The sequence below is a fragment of the Eublepharis macularius genome, chromosome 17 (genome assembly GCF_028583425.1).
Source record: "Eublepharis macularius isolate TG4126 chromosome 17, MPM_Emac_v1.0, whole genome shotgun sequence".
NCBI classification, from domain to species: domain Eukaryota; kingdom Metazoa; phylum Chordata; class Lepidosauria; order Squamata; family Eublepharidae; genus Eublepharis; species Eublepharis macularius.
The window spans coordinates 2561634-2575981 of NC_072806.1; the positions used below are offsets into that span (position 1 = coordinate 2561634).

Here is a 14348-nt window from a genome sequence, read left to right on the forward strand (position 1 = left end):
AAAGTAGATAAAAATACTGAAACAGAACATTTTACTTGATATTTATATTACCTAATGGGGTCTTTGTAATCCTGTATACACAATAAATAAATACAACTAGTACTTTAGTACTAGTACTTTAGCCCCACAACCGTGGGTAGGAAAGCACTTTGCAGATGCTCAGAGGAGCCCAAGAAGGCCAGATTCCGTGCAAAAACCCACAACTCCCTGTAGCTGCTCCATGCATGAGTTCTTGTTCTGTCTGCACTCTGCACATGCTCGGGGGGGGGGATTTTTATCGCAGCCCCTTTTCTAAACTTGGTTCTGCGCAAGAAAGAAGGTACTCTGCGTAAGCTCAAACAGAATCCTTCAAAAAACCTTCCTCTGATGAAGTTAGCAGAGATGGCTAAACTTACAGCTCTGATCAGAGATAAAACATTGTCTACCTTTAATTAGAAACCCCGTATTGACTTTCTGCATGAGATGAGAAAAAACAAACTGATGATTTGTGGATTTGATTTGTAAGAAGATAAATTTGGGGAGGGCAGGGCAGGGCAGTATTGATAAAGTAAGTATAATGTTTGTAAAGATATGACAGGTGTGGTTGAGAAAAACGAAATATGTATTATTTTTCCTTGGGTTTTTTTCCTTTAATTTTTGTTCTTCTCTTTTCTCTCTCTCCTTTTATATTCTTTTTTCTTTATTTTCTCGTTTCTCTGCCCTTTTTATTAGGATTTTAATCTTACCAATAAAATAAAAAGTATTCTTCAAAACAACACCTTCCTCTGCAGATGCTCAGAGGAGCCCAAGAAGGCCACATTCCGTGCAAACCCCCACAACTCCCTGTAGCTGCTCCATGCATGAGTTCTTCTCGTTCTGTCTGCACTCTGCACATGCTCGGGGAAGGGGCATTTTTATCGCAGCCCCTTTTCCAAAGTTGGTTCTGCGCAAGGAAAAAAGGCACTCTGCGTATGCTCAGACAACAGAATCCTTCCCAAAGCGTTCTTCTGCCCTCGTGGAACCCCTTCCTCACCGCTGCCGAGCGCCGCGATCCTAAGCAGAGCCGAGCCAGTCTCCGCCCGTCGGTTTCCAGGGGCGTAGGCCGGCCTAAGTCTGCGTGGGACCGCGCCGCTCGGCACTCTGCACATGCTCGCCAGCCCGCCGCCCTCGGCGCCCTGAGCTCTTCTGCCCTCCCCGCCTCCGCGCCCGGAAACCGAAAGGCGGCCTCCCTCCCCGCGCCGCTCTCCGCCCAGCCCGCCGGGTCGCCGCCTCCGCCGCTCCTCCTCCGTTGTGGCGCAGGAGAGCTCCGCTGCCCGGAAGGCCGAGGCTGCCGCGCCTTCTTTCCGCCTCACCGGCCCGCGCGATGGCGTGAGGCGGCGCGAGGCGAAGGGCGCGACTAGGCCGCGCCGAGCCGGGGACTCGAGTAGCCGCCGTGGCCGGGGTCGGTGAGGGGACGGCCGGGCAGGCGGCGCAGCGGGCCCGCCCGCCTCCTCCTCGATGTGGCTGCAGCAGCGGCTGAAGGGGCTGCCGGGCCTGCTCTCGAGCAGCTGGGCCCGGCGCCTGCTGGCGCTGCTGGTCTTCCTGCTGGTGGCCTGCTGGTACCTCGGCGGGGCCTGGCTGCGCCTCCTGCCCTGGCGGCACGGGCGGCCCGCGGGCGGCGCGGCCGGGCTGTGCCTGCAGGCCGAGACGCAGGCCTGGCAGGCCTTGGCTGAGAGGGGCGACGCCAGGCTGCTGCCGCTGCAGGCCGGGCCGGGAGGCGATGGCGACCAGGGCGCCCTGCTGGGCCTGGTGGGCAACGGGCACCTGCTGCTGGACGTGGCCGCCAACCGCCTCTGGGTGGCCCCGGCCGCGGGCAGAGGCCTGGCAGCCGCCTCCCCAGTTTACGCCACCGAATACCCGGCCTTGGCGCAGCTGCGGGCCCCGGCCACCACCCTGGCCGAAGCCGGGGCAGCCGTGGTCATGCTGAGGGATGGAGTTATCCACAGGGCCCGCTGCGTCCACCCTGGTCCGGCGGGCTCTGACGGGGCGGCCCAGGAGTGCGTGGCCATCCGGGAGGAGGTGCTGACCCACCGGGGGCGGCCGCACCTCTACCTGCAGCGGGTGGCCATCACCAACCCCACCGAGCGCCAGGTGGCCTTTGAGGTGTCCGGCCCACCGTTGAAGGCATCCTCCTTGACCCTCGGCAGCGGCGGTGCCGGTTCCGGCAGCAAGTTTGTCACCACCTTGGAGAAGGCCGGTGACCGGCAGTTCCTGCTGTCCTCGGGCCGCGTGCTGCAACCAGACGGTGCCAAGGTGGTGCTGGTCGTGGTGGCGGCCAAGAAGCTGGTGAGCCGGGTGCAGGTGGCGCCCCGATCGCAGTTCGACGAGACCTTGGTGTCAGTGGTGCAGACCTCGGAGCCCATCGAGGCCTCCCGGCTGGAGGAGACCTTCAGCAAGCTGCGGGAGGCGACCAGGAGGGAGATGTTGGAGGTGCTGAGGATGAGGGTGGAAGACCTGTTGCAGGAGCACCGGAAAGCCTGGGCCGACTTATTCATCTCAGGTGAGGGGCGCACCCACTTGGCCTCAACTCAACACTGCCAGATCCATCGCTTCCCCTGGATTCATGACTTGGCTTGATTGGAGTTGGTTCATGAATGACATTTCTATCCCCCTCTTCTTCCATTGTGGAGCACAAGGTGGCCTACACGGCAGTCCCAAGAGGTCCCTTAGCCTTGCATGGCTTAGCTTCAGGCAGGTCGCTAAAATAAACAGAATTCCTGAGATTTGAGTTCGATGATATCTTAAGACACCAGCAAGATTTTCAGGGTATAAGCTTTCGAGAGTCAGATCTCCCTTTTTCAGACACCAGATCCCTCTGAAGAAGGGAGCTTTGGCTCTCAAAAGTTTATCCCTTAAAAATCTTGTTGGTCTCTGAGGTGCCACTGGACTCCCATCTGCTACACAACTTCAGACTCACGTGGCTACCTACCTGAAACTGTCTTCATGGGAGAAATCCTGGGGCATAAGCTTTAGTGCACTGAAAGCCCACTTCCTCAGGTGCTCTGAGTGAATCCTTGCTTGTGAATGTCATTTTACTTGGAAGGGGGCTGCAACTTGGCTGTAACTTCTGCTTCCCGTAGGGTAGCCCACACATGTTTGGGGGTAAGCTAGAGCTGCAGTGTTTAGACTGGGAAGACCCAGGTTCCTATGACCACTCTTGCTGAGTGACTTTGGGCAGTGATTCTTTCTTGGCCCAACCTGCTGCATAGGAAGGTAACATGGAGGAGGGAGAACCCTATGTGTTCCTTGGAGGGAAGTGCAAGATAAAACTGTAATCAATAGAGGCATATAAACCATAAGAGCCTGTCTATGTTTGTGCAAAAGCAACATTAGTTATTCCTGGTGGAGTTTTGCAGGAGGTATTGTACTTGCTACTGTTTACATACAGGAATCCAGAAAGCTTGTGTTGAGTAAAAGGACTTTGGCATATCCCAGAGTGGTTTGCTTTCCAATCCTCTTTGCTGTGGTGGGTGAAGGCCTTCTGGAAAGAAATTGAGTCGAGTTGCCTCTATTTCTGTAACTTTCATACATTTGTGCTATTCAGTTTTGGTCTTGTATGGAAGAGGTATTCCTACCGCTTTGCAATGACAATGGAAACTGATGCATACGATATGTGAGGTCCATTAGTTCACCCTGTTTCCACAGTGACCTGACAGGTGTATTGAGGAGGCTGAGGAGGGGGATATAAATGCAGGATCTCTTCCCTCTTGTGCCTGTTTTCCAGCCTCTTGGACTGCTTTTGTATGTTTCAGTTAGATTTGGACTGTATGCATTTGTAGTGCAGACCTAAACATATAAAGTTGGCTTGAACAGGGCTCAGTTCTCTTTTTATTTCTCGTTCCACGTTTCATTTCCTACAGCTCATCTGCATACCGAGGTTCAAAGAAGCATAGATCACAGGGTTTAGTTTTTCGGCAATTCAGAAAACCATGACTTTGCATTTTTCCAATTGAGCCTTGCATAATCTATCCAGGACCTGCTCTGTCAAGGGCAAGAGGGGGTTGATCCCCCTCCCCCCCACACACATGTAATCGTCTCCAGAATATTCCATTGGATTAAACATTTTGTGGAGGAAACCAGGCACACTCTTTCTGCCCCTAGGTGGGCTTTTATAGACATTTTGGAGCAAATACATTTTCCCCACCCTGTTTGGTTAGCCTCAGGTTTGACAACCACAAAGGTGCAGCCTCGTAAAACAAATACCTGAAAAGTGTTTCTTCTGTTAAAACCCTCCTGCTGCCGCTTATTCGCTGTTCCTGTGCCCCTCTCCCCAATTTTAGCTAGGAGCACTTCACGTCAGTGCAAATTTGGTGCCAAGCGTACAGAGTGTTTGGGGTGGGGTGAGGGAGGTCCTTAGGTTTTGCTGCATGACCTTTGCAAAGTGCTCTGCCTCGACTGAATTTCCCTCACAAGGTTTTTGAAAAAGGAAGAAAGGCTATTTAGCATTCTACAGGTTCTACAGGTTCAAAACCCTTGGTATATATTTTCAGTAATGCTTACAACAGACCTTCCAGATCAACCAGTTTCATTGCCCATCCACACCCCCCCTCCATGTTGCCACTGTAGCAGTCTATGGAATTCATTCATTGCTGAGTTGAGATTTGCATGATGTTAGATAAAAATGTAATATATCCTGTGGTGAGCTTTTGGCTGACAGAAGAAAGCAGGAAAGAAACCTAAATAACTTCTTTGTGTTGCAGGGGTAGAAATGAGGAAGATCACTGACGCTCACACCCCATCCAGCAAGACTGTCAACATGACACTCTATTACGTCCTCTCTACCATGCCAGCTCCCTTTCTGGATCCTCTCATTAGCAGCGAGGAAAGGGAAAAAATGGAAGCTACACTGAACTATGCCGACCACTGCTTCAGTGGCCATGCCACGATGCATGCAGAGACCCTGTGGCCGGCGCACTTGGTGAGCGTGCCTCAGGTCCTGCAGCTCTCAGATTTGTGGAAGCTGACCCTCCAGAAACGAGGGTGCAAAGGTCTTCTGGCGGCCGGTGCCCACGGCCTCATGCAGGGAATGGTGCTTAGCTTTGGAGGGCTGCAGTTCACCGAGAACCACCTCCAGTTTCAAGCTGACCCCGATGTGCTTCACAACAGCTACTCTTTGCGTGGGATTCATTACAACAAGGACCTGATTAACTTGGCTGTGCTGCTGGATGCAGAAGGGAAACCCTTCCTGCATGTCTCTGTGAAGTTCCAGGAGAAGCCGGTCCAGCTGTACGCTTGCGAGGGGGGCTGCTCGAACGAGCCTGTGGAACTCACTTCGGAGCTGCGTGGCCACACATTCCCCGTCATGGTGACGCAGCCCATCACGCCGCTGCTCTACATCTCGACAGACTTGGTTCACCTGCAGGATCTGAGACACACACTGCACCTGAAAGCCATCCTGGCCCATGAAGAGCACATGGCAAAGCAGTATCCAGGCTTGCCCTTCCTCTTCTGGTTCAGCGTGGCCTCCCTCATCACTCTCTTCCACTTGTTCCTCTTCAAGCTCATTTACAATGAGTACTGCGGACCAGGGGCTAAGCCGCTATTCCGCAGCAAGGTGTAAAGCCAGCCATGCCTGGGGGGGAGATGCCTGACCCTTTGCCAGCAGAGTCATTCTCTTGGATTTCTGAACCTCGGCTCCCCGGCCGGAAAGTAGGGGGCCTGAGTAGCAGCTTGAATGTCCTGTGGACAAGCTCTGGGTGTGCACATGTATGAAGGAGTAACAGTCCACATTCAATTTTCTTTTAAAATTTTGCTCTGGTACAAAATAATTTTTGAGGGTGGGGCGCACTTTTAGCACAGTTTCTATTGTTGGGGACCACAGTTGCCTCTGGAATGAGTGATTGCAGAAAGCAGAACGCCATGGTATGTTCAGGGATTGCAGGAGGGGATCTATTGAAATAAGCCGTACGCTAGTGCGAAGATTACAGAATGAATCTAAAGGAGGGGCGGGGGGTTGCTCTTTACACATTGACCGTTGAGGGGACTCGGGCTTTTTGCTGCCTCTCATGGTGGTTGGAAATATTGTGATAGATTATTATTAGGATCTTCTAGGTGTAGAGTTCACAGGGCCAAGGAAATGTTGAGGCAAAGGAGGCCAAGGAATGGCCTTTCTTCTTTCTGCAGCCCATTCTAGGCCTGAAGGAAAGCTGATGGCTCGGGGCTGTTCGTCCTCCCACTCCTTCCCATGGCAGCATCAAGTGTTGAATTGTGATAGTGGTTACTAAACTCACAAGACAGAGAAGTCAACCGGGGACAGAAAGGCCTTGACTTCAGATTTTCCTCTCTCTCTTTGCTGCCAGAGTGAGGGGGGGGGGGAGTTAGCAGCTGAAATGAAAGGAAACTACAGCCTAGTTATGTTTGGGGTTACAAGTTGGCAAGCCCAGAAAACATGGGGTGTGGAGGTGCTGGGCCAGTGGACATTAGCAGTTGTTTGCAAGTTGAACGTTCTCTGTTGGCTCTGAATATTGGACTTTAGTGTAAAATGTGGGGAAGGAAGATGGCAGATCTGGTCCCCATCAGAGCAAAGGTGTTCTTTCCAGCTATCACTTTGTGTTGCATAAAAAAAAAATTAGAGAGAATTGGCTAGAAATCCCCCTTGCAGAATGTGCATACTACTGGAACCTTGGAACTCACTGAGCTTCTTTTTATTGATTTCTTCCTCTGTGTGTGTTGTGTGTGTGTGTGTTTTTGAAAGATTTAAAGTTCCCATGCCCCGCCCCCTTTGCACCATGCCCTCATTAAACTGTTAAAAAGCAGTTGGTATAACTAGCTGCTGCTATTCCTTCTATATAGAAAATGCATGGCTGCTGTTAAAATCAATGCTCTGGCTCCTTGTTCCTGGAAATGTCTGGAAAATTCCAATGTGTGCCGTCATAACATTATGTTAACTGCCCAGGCAAATAGTGACCAGTGAAGGACAGCTGGGGAGAGCCAGTTATCTTCACGATGCTGTTGCTGCATCATTGTCCATTAAGGCTTACTGAACATTTCCAGGGAAAGGGGAAGAAGAGGATCGGGGGTCCCGGCCTTTGGCAGCAGCCGTATTTTCTCTATATATTGTAGATGCACACCCACTTGCCTTCCTCTACAGAACTATCAGCTTTTATCCAAGGAGAGCATGTGACACTGAGAAAAGACAATTAGAGGTGCTTACCGAGCGCTGAAGTGGTGAGGAGCTGCTGTGTAGGTGCACATATCATTAAAAGATAGCTTAGTAAAAAGACTCCACTTCAGGCGGAAGTGATGTCCTATGGAGTGTCTTTTAACTGCAAGTGAGATGAACAGTGGGATAAAAACCTAGTGCTGATAGCTGAAATGGATGTCTGAGGCAGTGTCACAGCAGCTGGAAGAACAAAGATCTTTCCCCAGCAGCCTGCCCTTTGTGCCTTGTGGAGGAGGGAATGAGAATTGGTGGGACTTCTTCACCATCTCTCTTTTTAACCCCTCTCCCCAAGTGTGTTGGCTTCCATAAGATGTGCTCCCTTTAATAGAGAAGACTTGAAAATTACATTTTCTTTTCCTCTGCTTAATTTCATAGGAAAATAAGCCACCTTCTGTTTTGGTCCCCAGACTTACCTGAATGAGACAGTTCTACTCCCCCCACCCATTCTAATCGAATGTTGTCTCATTTTCTGTGTGTATTTTAATTTATTGTTGGTGGATTTGAGATGTTGAATCATTGCAACTTTGAAAGTGAATAACAGCCAATTAAGAATGTATATATTTATCTCTCGTGCATTAATCCAGCGCTGCAAACGGGTTTCCCGGCCTTTTGTGAACATAGCATACAAAATAGTCAACGTTAATTGAAGGAGGTGATCTATCGGGTTTTCTTGCTCCAAGTGTGTTGCAATGTCCTATTTCAGACTTCCTGATGATTTGAATATGATTGTTTGTTTGATTTTACAAATACCAAAGGTTTTTGTTTTTTAAGGAAATAAATACCATTCAAATATACACTTAGTGGTTTCAGTCATGTGGTACGTTGGTTTGTTTGTTGCTCTTGGGTAGCCCACATCTCTCGCACTGTGCTTCAGTTACCCTAACTGTACAAGGGATCGTCGTAATGAGCTACCAAATATATTATTGAGGTTAAGCAGCCTGGATGACTGAGACTTGGTATCGTGCATGCAGACCCCTTTTAAAATTCTGCCTTCTCAGTGGCTTAGCACAGGTAGGAGAAGGGCCTTGCCACTGCTCTCCATGACTTGCGACCAGCTAACTTTCTTCGCAAATTGCATCTCCTGCCATTAGGACAAGACGAAAGGGCGAGGTAGTCCACCACTCGGTTTCTCCTCCCTGCCCACTCTGAAGGGAGAGTTAATTCTGAATGGTGCATTTTCAAGGGACCAAAAGTACTGTTTCCTGAGCCAATCACACAGACCCTCCCCAGGTTTCCCCTTGCCCATCAGGGGATGTTGGAGCGTCTGGTTGCAGCTCATGCTGCGAGAGGCACCAGCATGCAGACCTGACAGGCTTCCCCTTCACAAAGGCATTTGGAAACTAAAAAGAGGAGGATCCATCTGTGCATTTCCCTACTGAACAAGCTTGGACCCCCAAAGACCCACCTCTGTGGGGCTGGATTGGCAGCAAGGTGCACACTCAGCTACTCCACCCCTCTGTTCCAAAGTGCCACTTTTGAAAAATCTGTATCTTGCCTTTCTTCAGCAGCTGACTGGAGAGAAATAATACAAGATGAATACCACCAAGTAAACAGCCATTAAAACCCATCCCACAGCCCACCCAAATGTAGCTTAAAACTCTAGAACCTTAAAAGCACCATAATATAATAAGAGGATCAGTAACATCAATCAAAGAGTCCAGTAGCACCTTTAAGACTAACCAACTTTATTGTAGCATAAGCTTTCGAGAACCACAGCTCTCTTCGTCAGATGCATGGAAGGTATGAAGAAACATTTCTTCTTGCCCTCCATGCATCTGACGAAGAGAACTGTGATTCTCGAAAGCTTATGCTACAATAAAGTTGGTTAGTCTTAAAGGTGCTACTGGACTCTTTGCAATCTTGCTACTGCAGACTAACTCCTCTGGATCTAAGAGTTCAGTGTTACCCATGTTGGTTTGTTAGACCCAAAATAAATGAGACTCTTCTGGGACCTTAATAATCAAAAGTCCCATTTAAATAAGATAATTTTACAATTCAACTTGCATTATTTGATATTTCTCTTTTTTATCTCCTATAAATCACACTGGATTAAGGAATCTGGAGGAAAAATATCAACCTACCTGATCTCAACAAATGCTGCTCTCCTCCAACGCGTGAGTCGTCGGTACATCGCAGAGCCCCCAGAGCGGGTGGCTCTGCAAGCCTCAGAAATCAAAGTGCTTCTGAGCGGGTTTCTCTGGCCTCTACCAGTGTTGCTCTTTACTGTCTCCTGAGCTGAGAAGGGTTCCGTGGCAGGGGCAGACAGCCATCATTTCTTTACTCCCACCTCTTCTCTCAGAGGGAGAAATCCCACCGGACCCAAGCGTGTAAGGCAGCCTTGATTCCGAAACGTGGAAGCTCTCAAATGGCCTCCTCGACTTGCAAGTAGGTACTGGAAGGGAGAAAGGGACTGGCAGCTGAGTTATCCTGATTTTTTTCTGGAGGAGGTTGGGATGGAGGCTTTCAGGAAGAAACCAATCTAAACAGTTTAGGAAGTGCACAGGTGGGAAAAGATTCTAGATCCAGGAAGCCGAGAGTATAAAATGTTGGAGAGAGACACACTAGGGGAAAGGAGCGACGACAGAAATGGGTCCACCTAGATGATAAAAGAAGCAGCCGTTCAGCCATCCGAAACTAACCCCCATTTGACTGAAAGTGACTCTCATTTCTATAGAAACATTTTTCTTTAGTTTTTAACTTGCTCTTCCCAAGGAACCTGATCTTTGTTATCCAGGAGAAGCAAATTTAACATTACCCAGACTTGGTCACGACGCATGCAAAATTTAATATCCTAAGCTGTACTTGGAGTGTTCAGGGACATTTTTAATAAAAAAAAAATCACCCTTGAAATTCAGTTTCTCACTAGGTTTGCTGAATTACTAAGAAGTTGCACCAAGGGGCTAGATAGACTTATTAGCAATGAGTAGTTTTTGTTTTTATATCCTAAATTTGTTTTTTCCACATTCGCTTCCTGTCCAATAAATATTATGCGGGATAATGTAGGAACATTAAAAAAAGATTAGGAGGAAAGAATGGAGAGAAAATGAAAACTCTATTCAAAGTGAAAATAATTTGGTATTTGAGATGCTCTTTATGTGTAGCTTTAAAGTACATTCTCAGCTTGCACCAAAAAATTCTGCAGTTGAAAACTGAATACCTTGCAGAAAGAAAAATCACTGATAAATCCCCCCATACCAAAACGATTGTGCCTTAAACATTTAGTTTAAAATGGCTTCTGATTTCCCGTTCACGTCAACTAAGCATTTTCTGTGCCAGAACTGATTTATATCATTCTTTACCAGATTTGCAACCTCCATCTTACAGCTGAGTGCTTTTAAGAGTAGGAGAAGATAAACTAATTTAACTGGATAATATATTTAATCACCAGATACAGTGAATTCTCAGGCAATATTGTATGGAATACTCGTGTCATTAAGCAATGTACCCCCCACCATCAAGATACCGGCATCTCTGTTAATAAAGGTCACAAATAAGGAAATGCTGGATTATGACATCGATATGTTCAAGTACAGGAAGGGGCATAAAACCACTGTGAAGTGTGATTTGTGCTTTGAATCTTCAAAAATCTTGATCTATGCAACACTTCATAATTGCATAAAGAGGTTTCTCTAAAATTCACCAAAGCAGACTGGCAAAGTGAACTCCTCAATATCTTTCTGTTTATGGCATTCAAATTCTCCATCACCAGGATATAGCTTTCCTTATGACAATGGTCAACCATTCATCCCATTTTTAGCTCCTGTATTCATTTCGTAAGTCGTTTAATTTGGTCTACGCTGCAAAATTTAAACTATTTTCAAATATCTTTAGCTGTTCAAGAAACTCCAACAAAGAGGCAGCAAACTCATCTCTTTCTTTGTGGGGAGGCCATGCCAGATTAAACCAGTTTTTAGCCAGTACTGGACTTGCCCTTCAAAAGGGCCAGTGTTTAGCAATGGAGGAAAAATACAGCACAGCAAAAGACTAGCGTAATCTTTGAGAAACCTCTTTCCATTGCCGTGAACACAGACTGGTAATAAAAAGGAATCTCTATTTAAAAGACAGGGTTAATCAGCTGTTAGGGAAATTGCTTCCATCTGTCCCTCAATCAGCCACAGTAAACATACTGTAACATTCAAGAAGGGCTCAATGACGCAAAACCTGGAATAAAAATAAAAACTAATAAAATTCCACCTGCAAGATGCACCTGCCCCTCTCCAAACCAATGCTGTTGGGTTTTTTTTTGCTGTCTATATTAATGCAATACAAAGGAGACCATGTGAACAAACAGGAATTGTTACATTTCACATCTGCCTGGCATACGGAGAGTCTGGAAAGCTGGGCAGAAGTGAAAGGAAGAACCAGTGTGTAGGGGAGCAGCCACAGGTGAAAAATACTGGCACGGACTCAGCCCCTGAAAAGGAATGATGATCATTCCTGAGAGCCAGTGTTGTGCAGTGAACATGGTGTTGTGCAGTGTTGTGCCGAAATCGGGAAGACTGTTAGGCTAGCTTGAGAGAGAAAGATGGGCCCAAGGTCACCGATCTCACAGCACTGTTCTCAGGAACCAGGGGGTTTTTTTGCAGAGGGGGAGGACCTATGCGTGTCACCCGGACTTCCTTGGAGGAGGGGGTAAAAATACGGACACAACCGAACTTTTAAAAAAAATGAACATGATAGATGAGTTAATTCTATGATGCTTTTGAAGATCATAAGAGGAGTTTTGTGTATCCTGCACATTGCTCATCATAAACTTTCTTCTCGATGAAGGATTCTGTGAAACCCTGGAAGATTGCATGCTACTAGCCAACTTAAATTGATCCAAGAGAGAGAGAGCGAGGTCGTACTTCCTCTCCTTTGTGGCTAAACATAGCCACGCGGGGTCTCCTCAACACCTACCTTCTCTGTGAAGGCTCAATCTTTTCGCCCCCTCCACTGCTGACCAATTCTCCTCTCCTTCCAGATGTTCTCCTCACTCAATGTGCTGTGCCAGCAAGACGGTGAGACGGGTTTTGGCTGCCTGCGTGATCTCCCTGCTTGCCCTGGTGGGGAACGTCTCTCTTGATTTAAACAGCACCCTGGACTCGTGGAGGAACATTGAGAGGTCCCTGGTGGGCTTGTCTTCATGCCAGACTCTTCTGATGCTCCACCTCGTTGGTTTCCTTCAGGAGGGGAAGCATCCTTGCTGCTGGGGCGAGAAGGCTGGTGAAAGGAAGGGTCAAGAGAACTCCTGGTTGCCAGAGTGGGTGCTGGAGCAGTTTGTTGTTCTCTGCGAAGAGGCCAAAGAGAGAGTCCAGAGCGTTAACGAGCAGTGCAAAGAAGGTTCGGAGTGCAAGGTTTTTATCAACAAGGTAAGAGAGAAGCTAAACAGCACTCAAGCCCCAGAGAAAGTTCTCGTGCATTCCAGGATTATTTCAGAACTCCTGGAGATGTTGGCTAGCCCAGAAGAAGACCTCAAGGCGACAAAGTCGAACCCCAGTTGGGCAGATGTGGCATCTCTCAGGCTTATCCTGAGAATCAAGGGGGCCATCCTGGGTTCTCAAGAAACTTTCCCACTGTCTAAAGATTTCCAAGCGCTGTGGAATCAGATGTCCCCCATCCTCACCTACTATATTTTCACGTCAGAGAATGTTCAGGAATGTTGGGCGGAGAATCCAAACCTCTCCAGCTCTTCCACCCATCTTGAAGGAACGCCCATCTTCACCCCTTCCTTGGGCTTCTCATCCTTCCCGCCTCACAGAAGTTTGCTGAAGGCACTCGAGTCCCTCCAGACCTGCGTGTTGGAACGAAGTCGGAAGACACTCAGCAAGAAATCCAGAGATGTCCTTTCCTTGGTCAGCCTCCAAGTCAGCCTTGTGCTAGTCGCTGGCCTCATCTACCCCGTTTTCTTGGTGTCCTTTAAGGAGATGGTGGACTGGATCCAGAATTATGCCCGCAGCCTCCAGAAACGGACAGAGGATTTGAAACGGGAGAGGCGCTTGGCAGAGGAGCTCCTACACCAGATGCTGCCCAAGTCCGTGGCCAAGCAACTGAGGAAGAACAAGCAGGTGGAGGCAGAGAATTATGACCAGGTGACTCCCTCTGCAAGGGACAGGACGCAGTCGCATCCCCCTGTTTCCAGCATTGGCTCTGCTGAAGCCCACCCCAAACAGGCACCCTAAAACAAGGCCTTTCTCCAAACAGCAACAATGAAAAAGTGAAATTACTATTGATGTCAGATAGCTGATAGAAATAGACCCAGAAGGGGCTGGTAAAGCGGATGGGGGCCCGTGAACCCCCGTGCCTCCCCAGTGCCATTGTGTGCCAACCGCAGTTAGAAACGGCAGCTCCCACCCTGTCCCTCAAGCCAAATGCATTCATACCAGAGTGGCCCGGATTCAGTCCACACACATCCCTCGTCATTATCGGGCATTGGGAGGGGGAACCCCCACCCCCACCCCATGGCAGAATATTTTGCGCTGGACTGGATTGATAGGCACTGTTACCTAAACAAGCCCCTTAATTGGGCAATTAGATATCCCCTGAAACCCAAAGCATCAAAGCCTCGTTTTAACCGAAGGGGGCTGGGGTGGGGGCTCTTACAGAAAACCATCTGGATATAATTATCACAAGCACGGAGAATCTGGAAACCTAAAGAGAGAGAGAGCGTGCGCACACTGAAGGATGGGGCTTCAGTTAGAGGCAGAAACACCATTTTGTATCCAAGTGAGGGTGTGCGTGCCTTATTGCAAAAATTATCCCTTGACTGGGGCTGTCTTCTTCCATGCTCCAAAAACGAGCCCACGCGGCATTGTTACTGAAGTATATTATTAGCGTATACTTATTATATTCCAGCCACCACAAAATCCTCCCATGATCTCAGAACAACTCCCTGCTTTGGGCCAAATCAGAATGGCTGAGGGTGGGGCAGTCTGAGCTCCGTGGGGGTGGAATGACTTGCTTGCATTAGCTGATCGCCAATATATACAAAATCAGTCGGGCCAATAATCAGTTCTGGGTCATCATTACGCTGAAACAGGTCTGAGCCTATGGCTCTTTCCCCAAGGGCCGGGGAGAACCAATAGAGCCAATAAGGCGGGCTGCCTGCAAGAGGCCCAGATCCTGGGGATCAGGCCCAAGAGCAGAGAGGTGGCCAAGGAAAGGGCAGTGGGTGAATTTCGACTGATGG

At 48.6% G+C, this 14348-nt stretch overlaps 1 protein-coding gene across 1 annotated transcript; it reads left to right on the top strand.

Moving 5' to 3' along the window:
- Positions 1–1177: 1177 nt before the first annotated feature.
- KIAA2013 (KIAA2013 ortholog) lies at positions 1178–7993 on the top strand. Its single transcript, XM_055001478.1, has 2 exons — positions 1178–2518; positions 4719–7993. The coding sequence occupies exons 1-2, from the start codon at positions 1477–1479 to the stop codon at positions 5576–5578; spliced, it is 1902 nt and encodes a 633-aa protein (XP_054857453.1). The 5' UTR covers positions 1178–1476; the 3' UTR covers positions 5579–7993.
- Positions 7994–14348: the final 6355 nt, after the last annotated feature.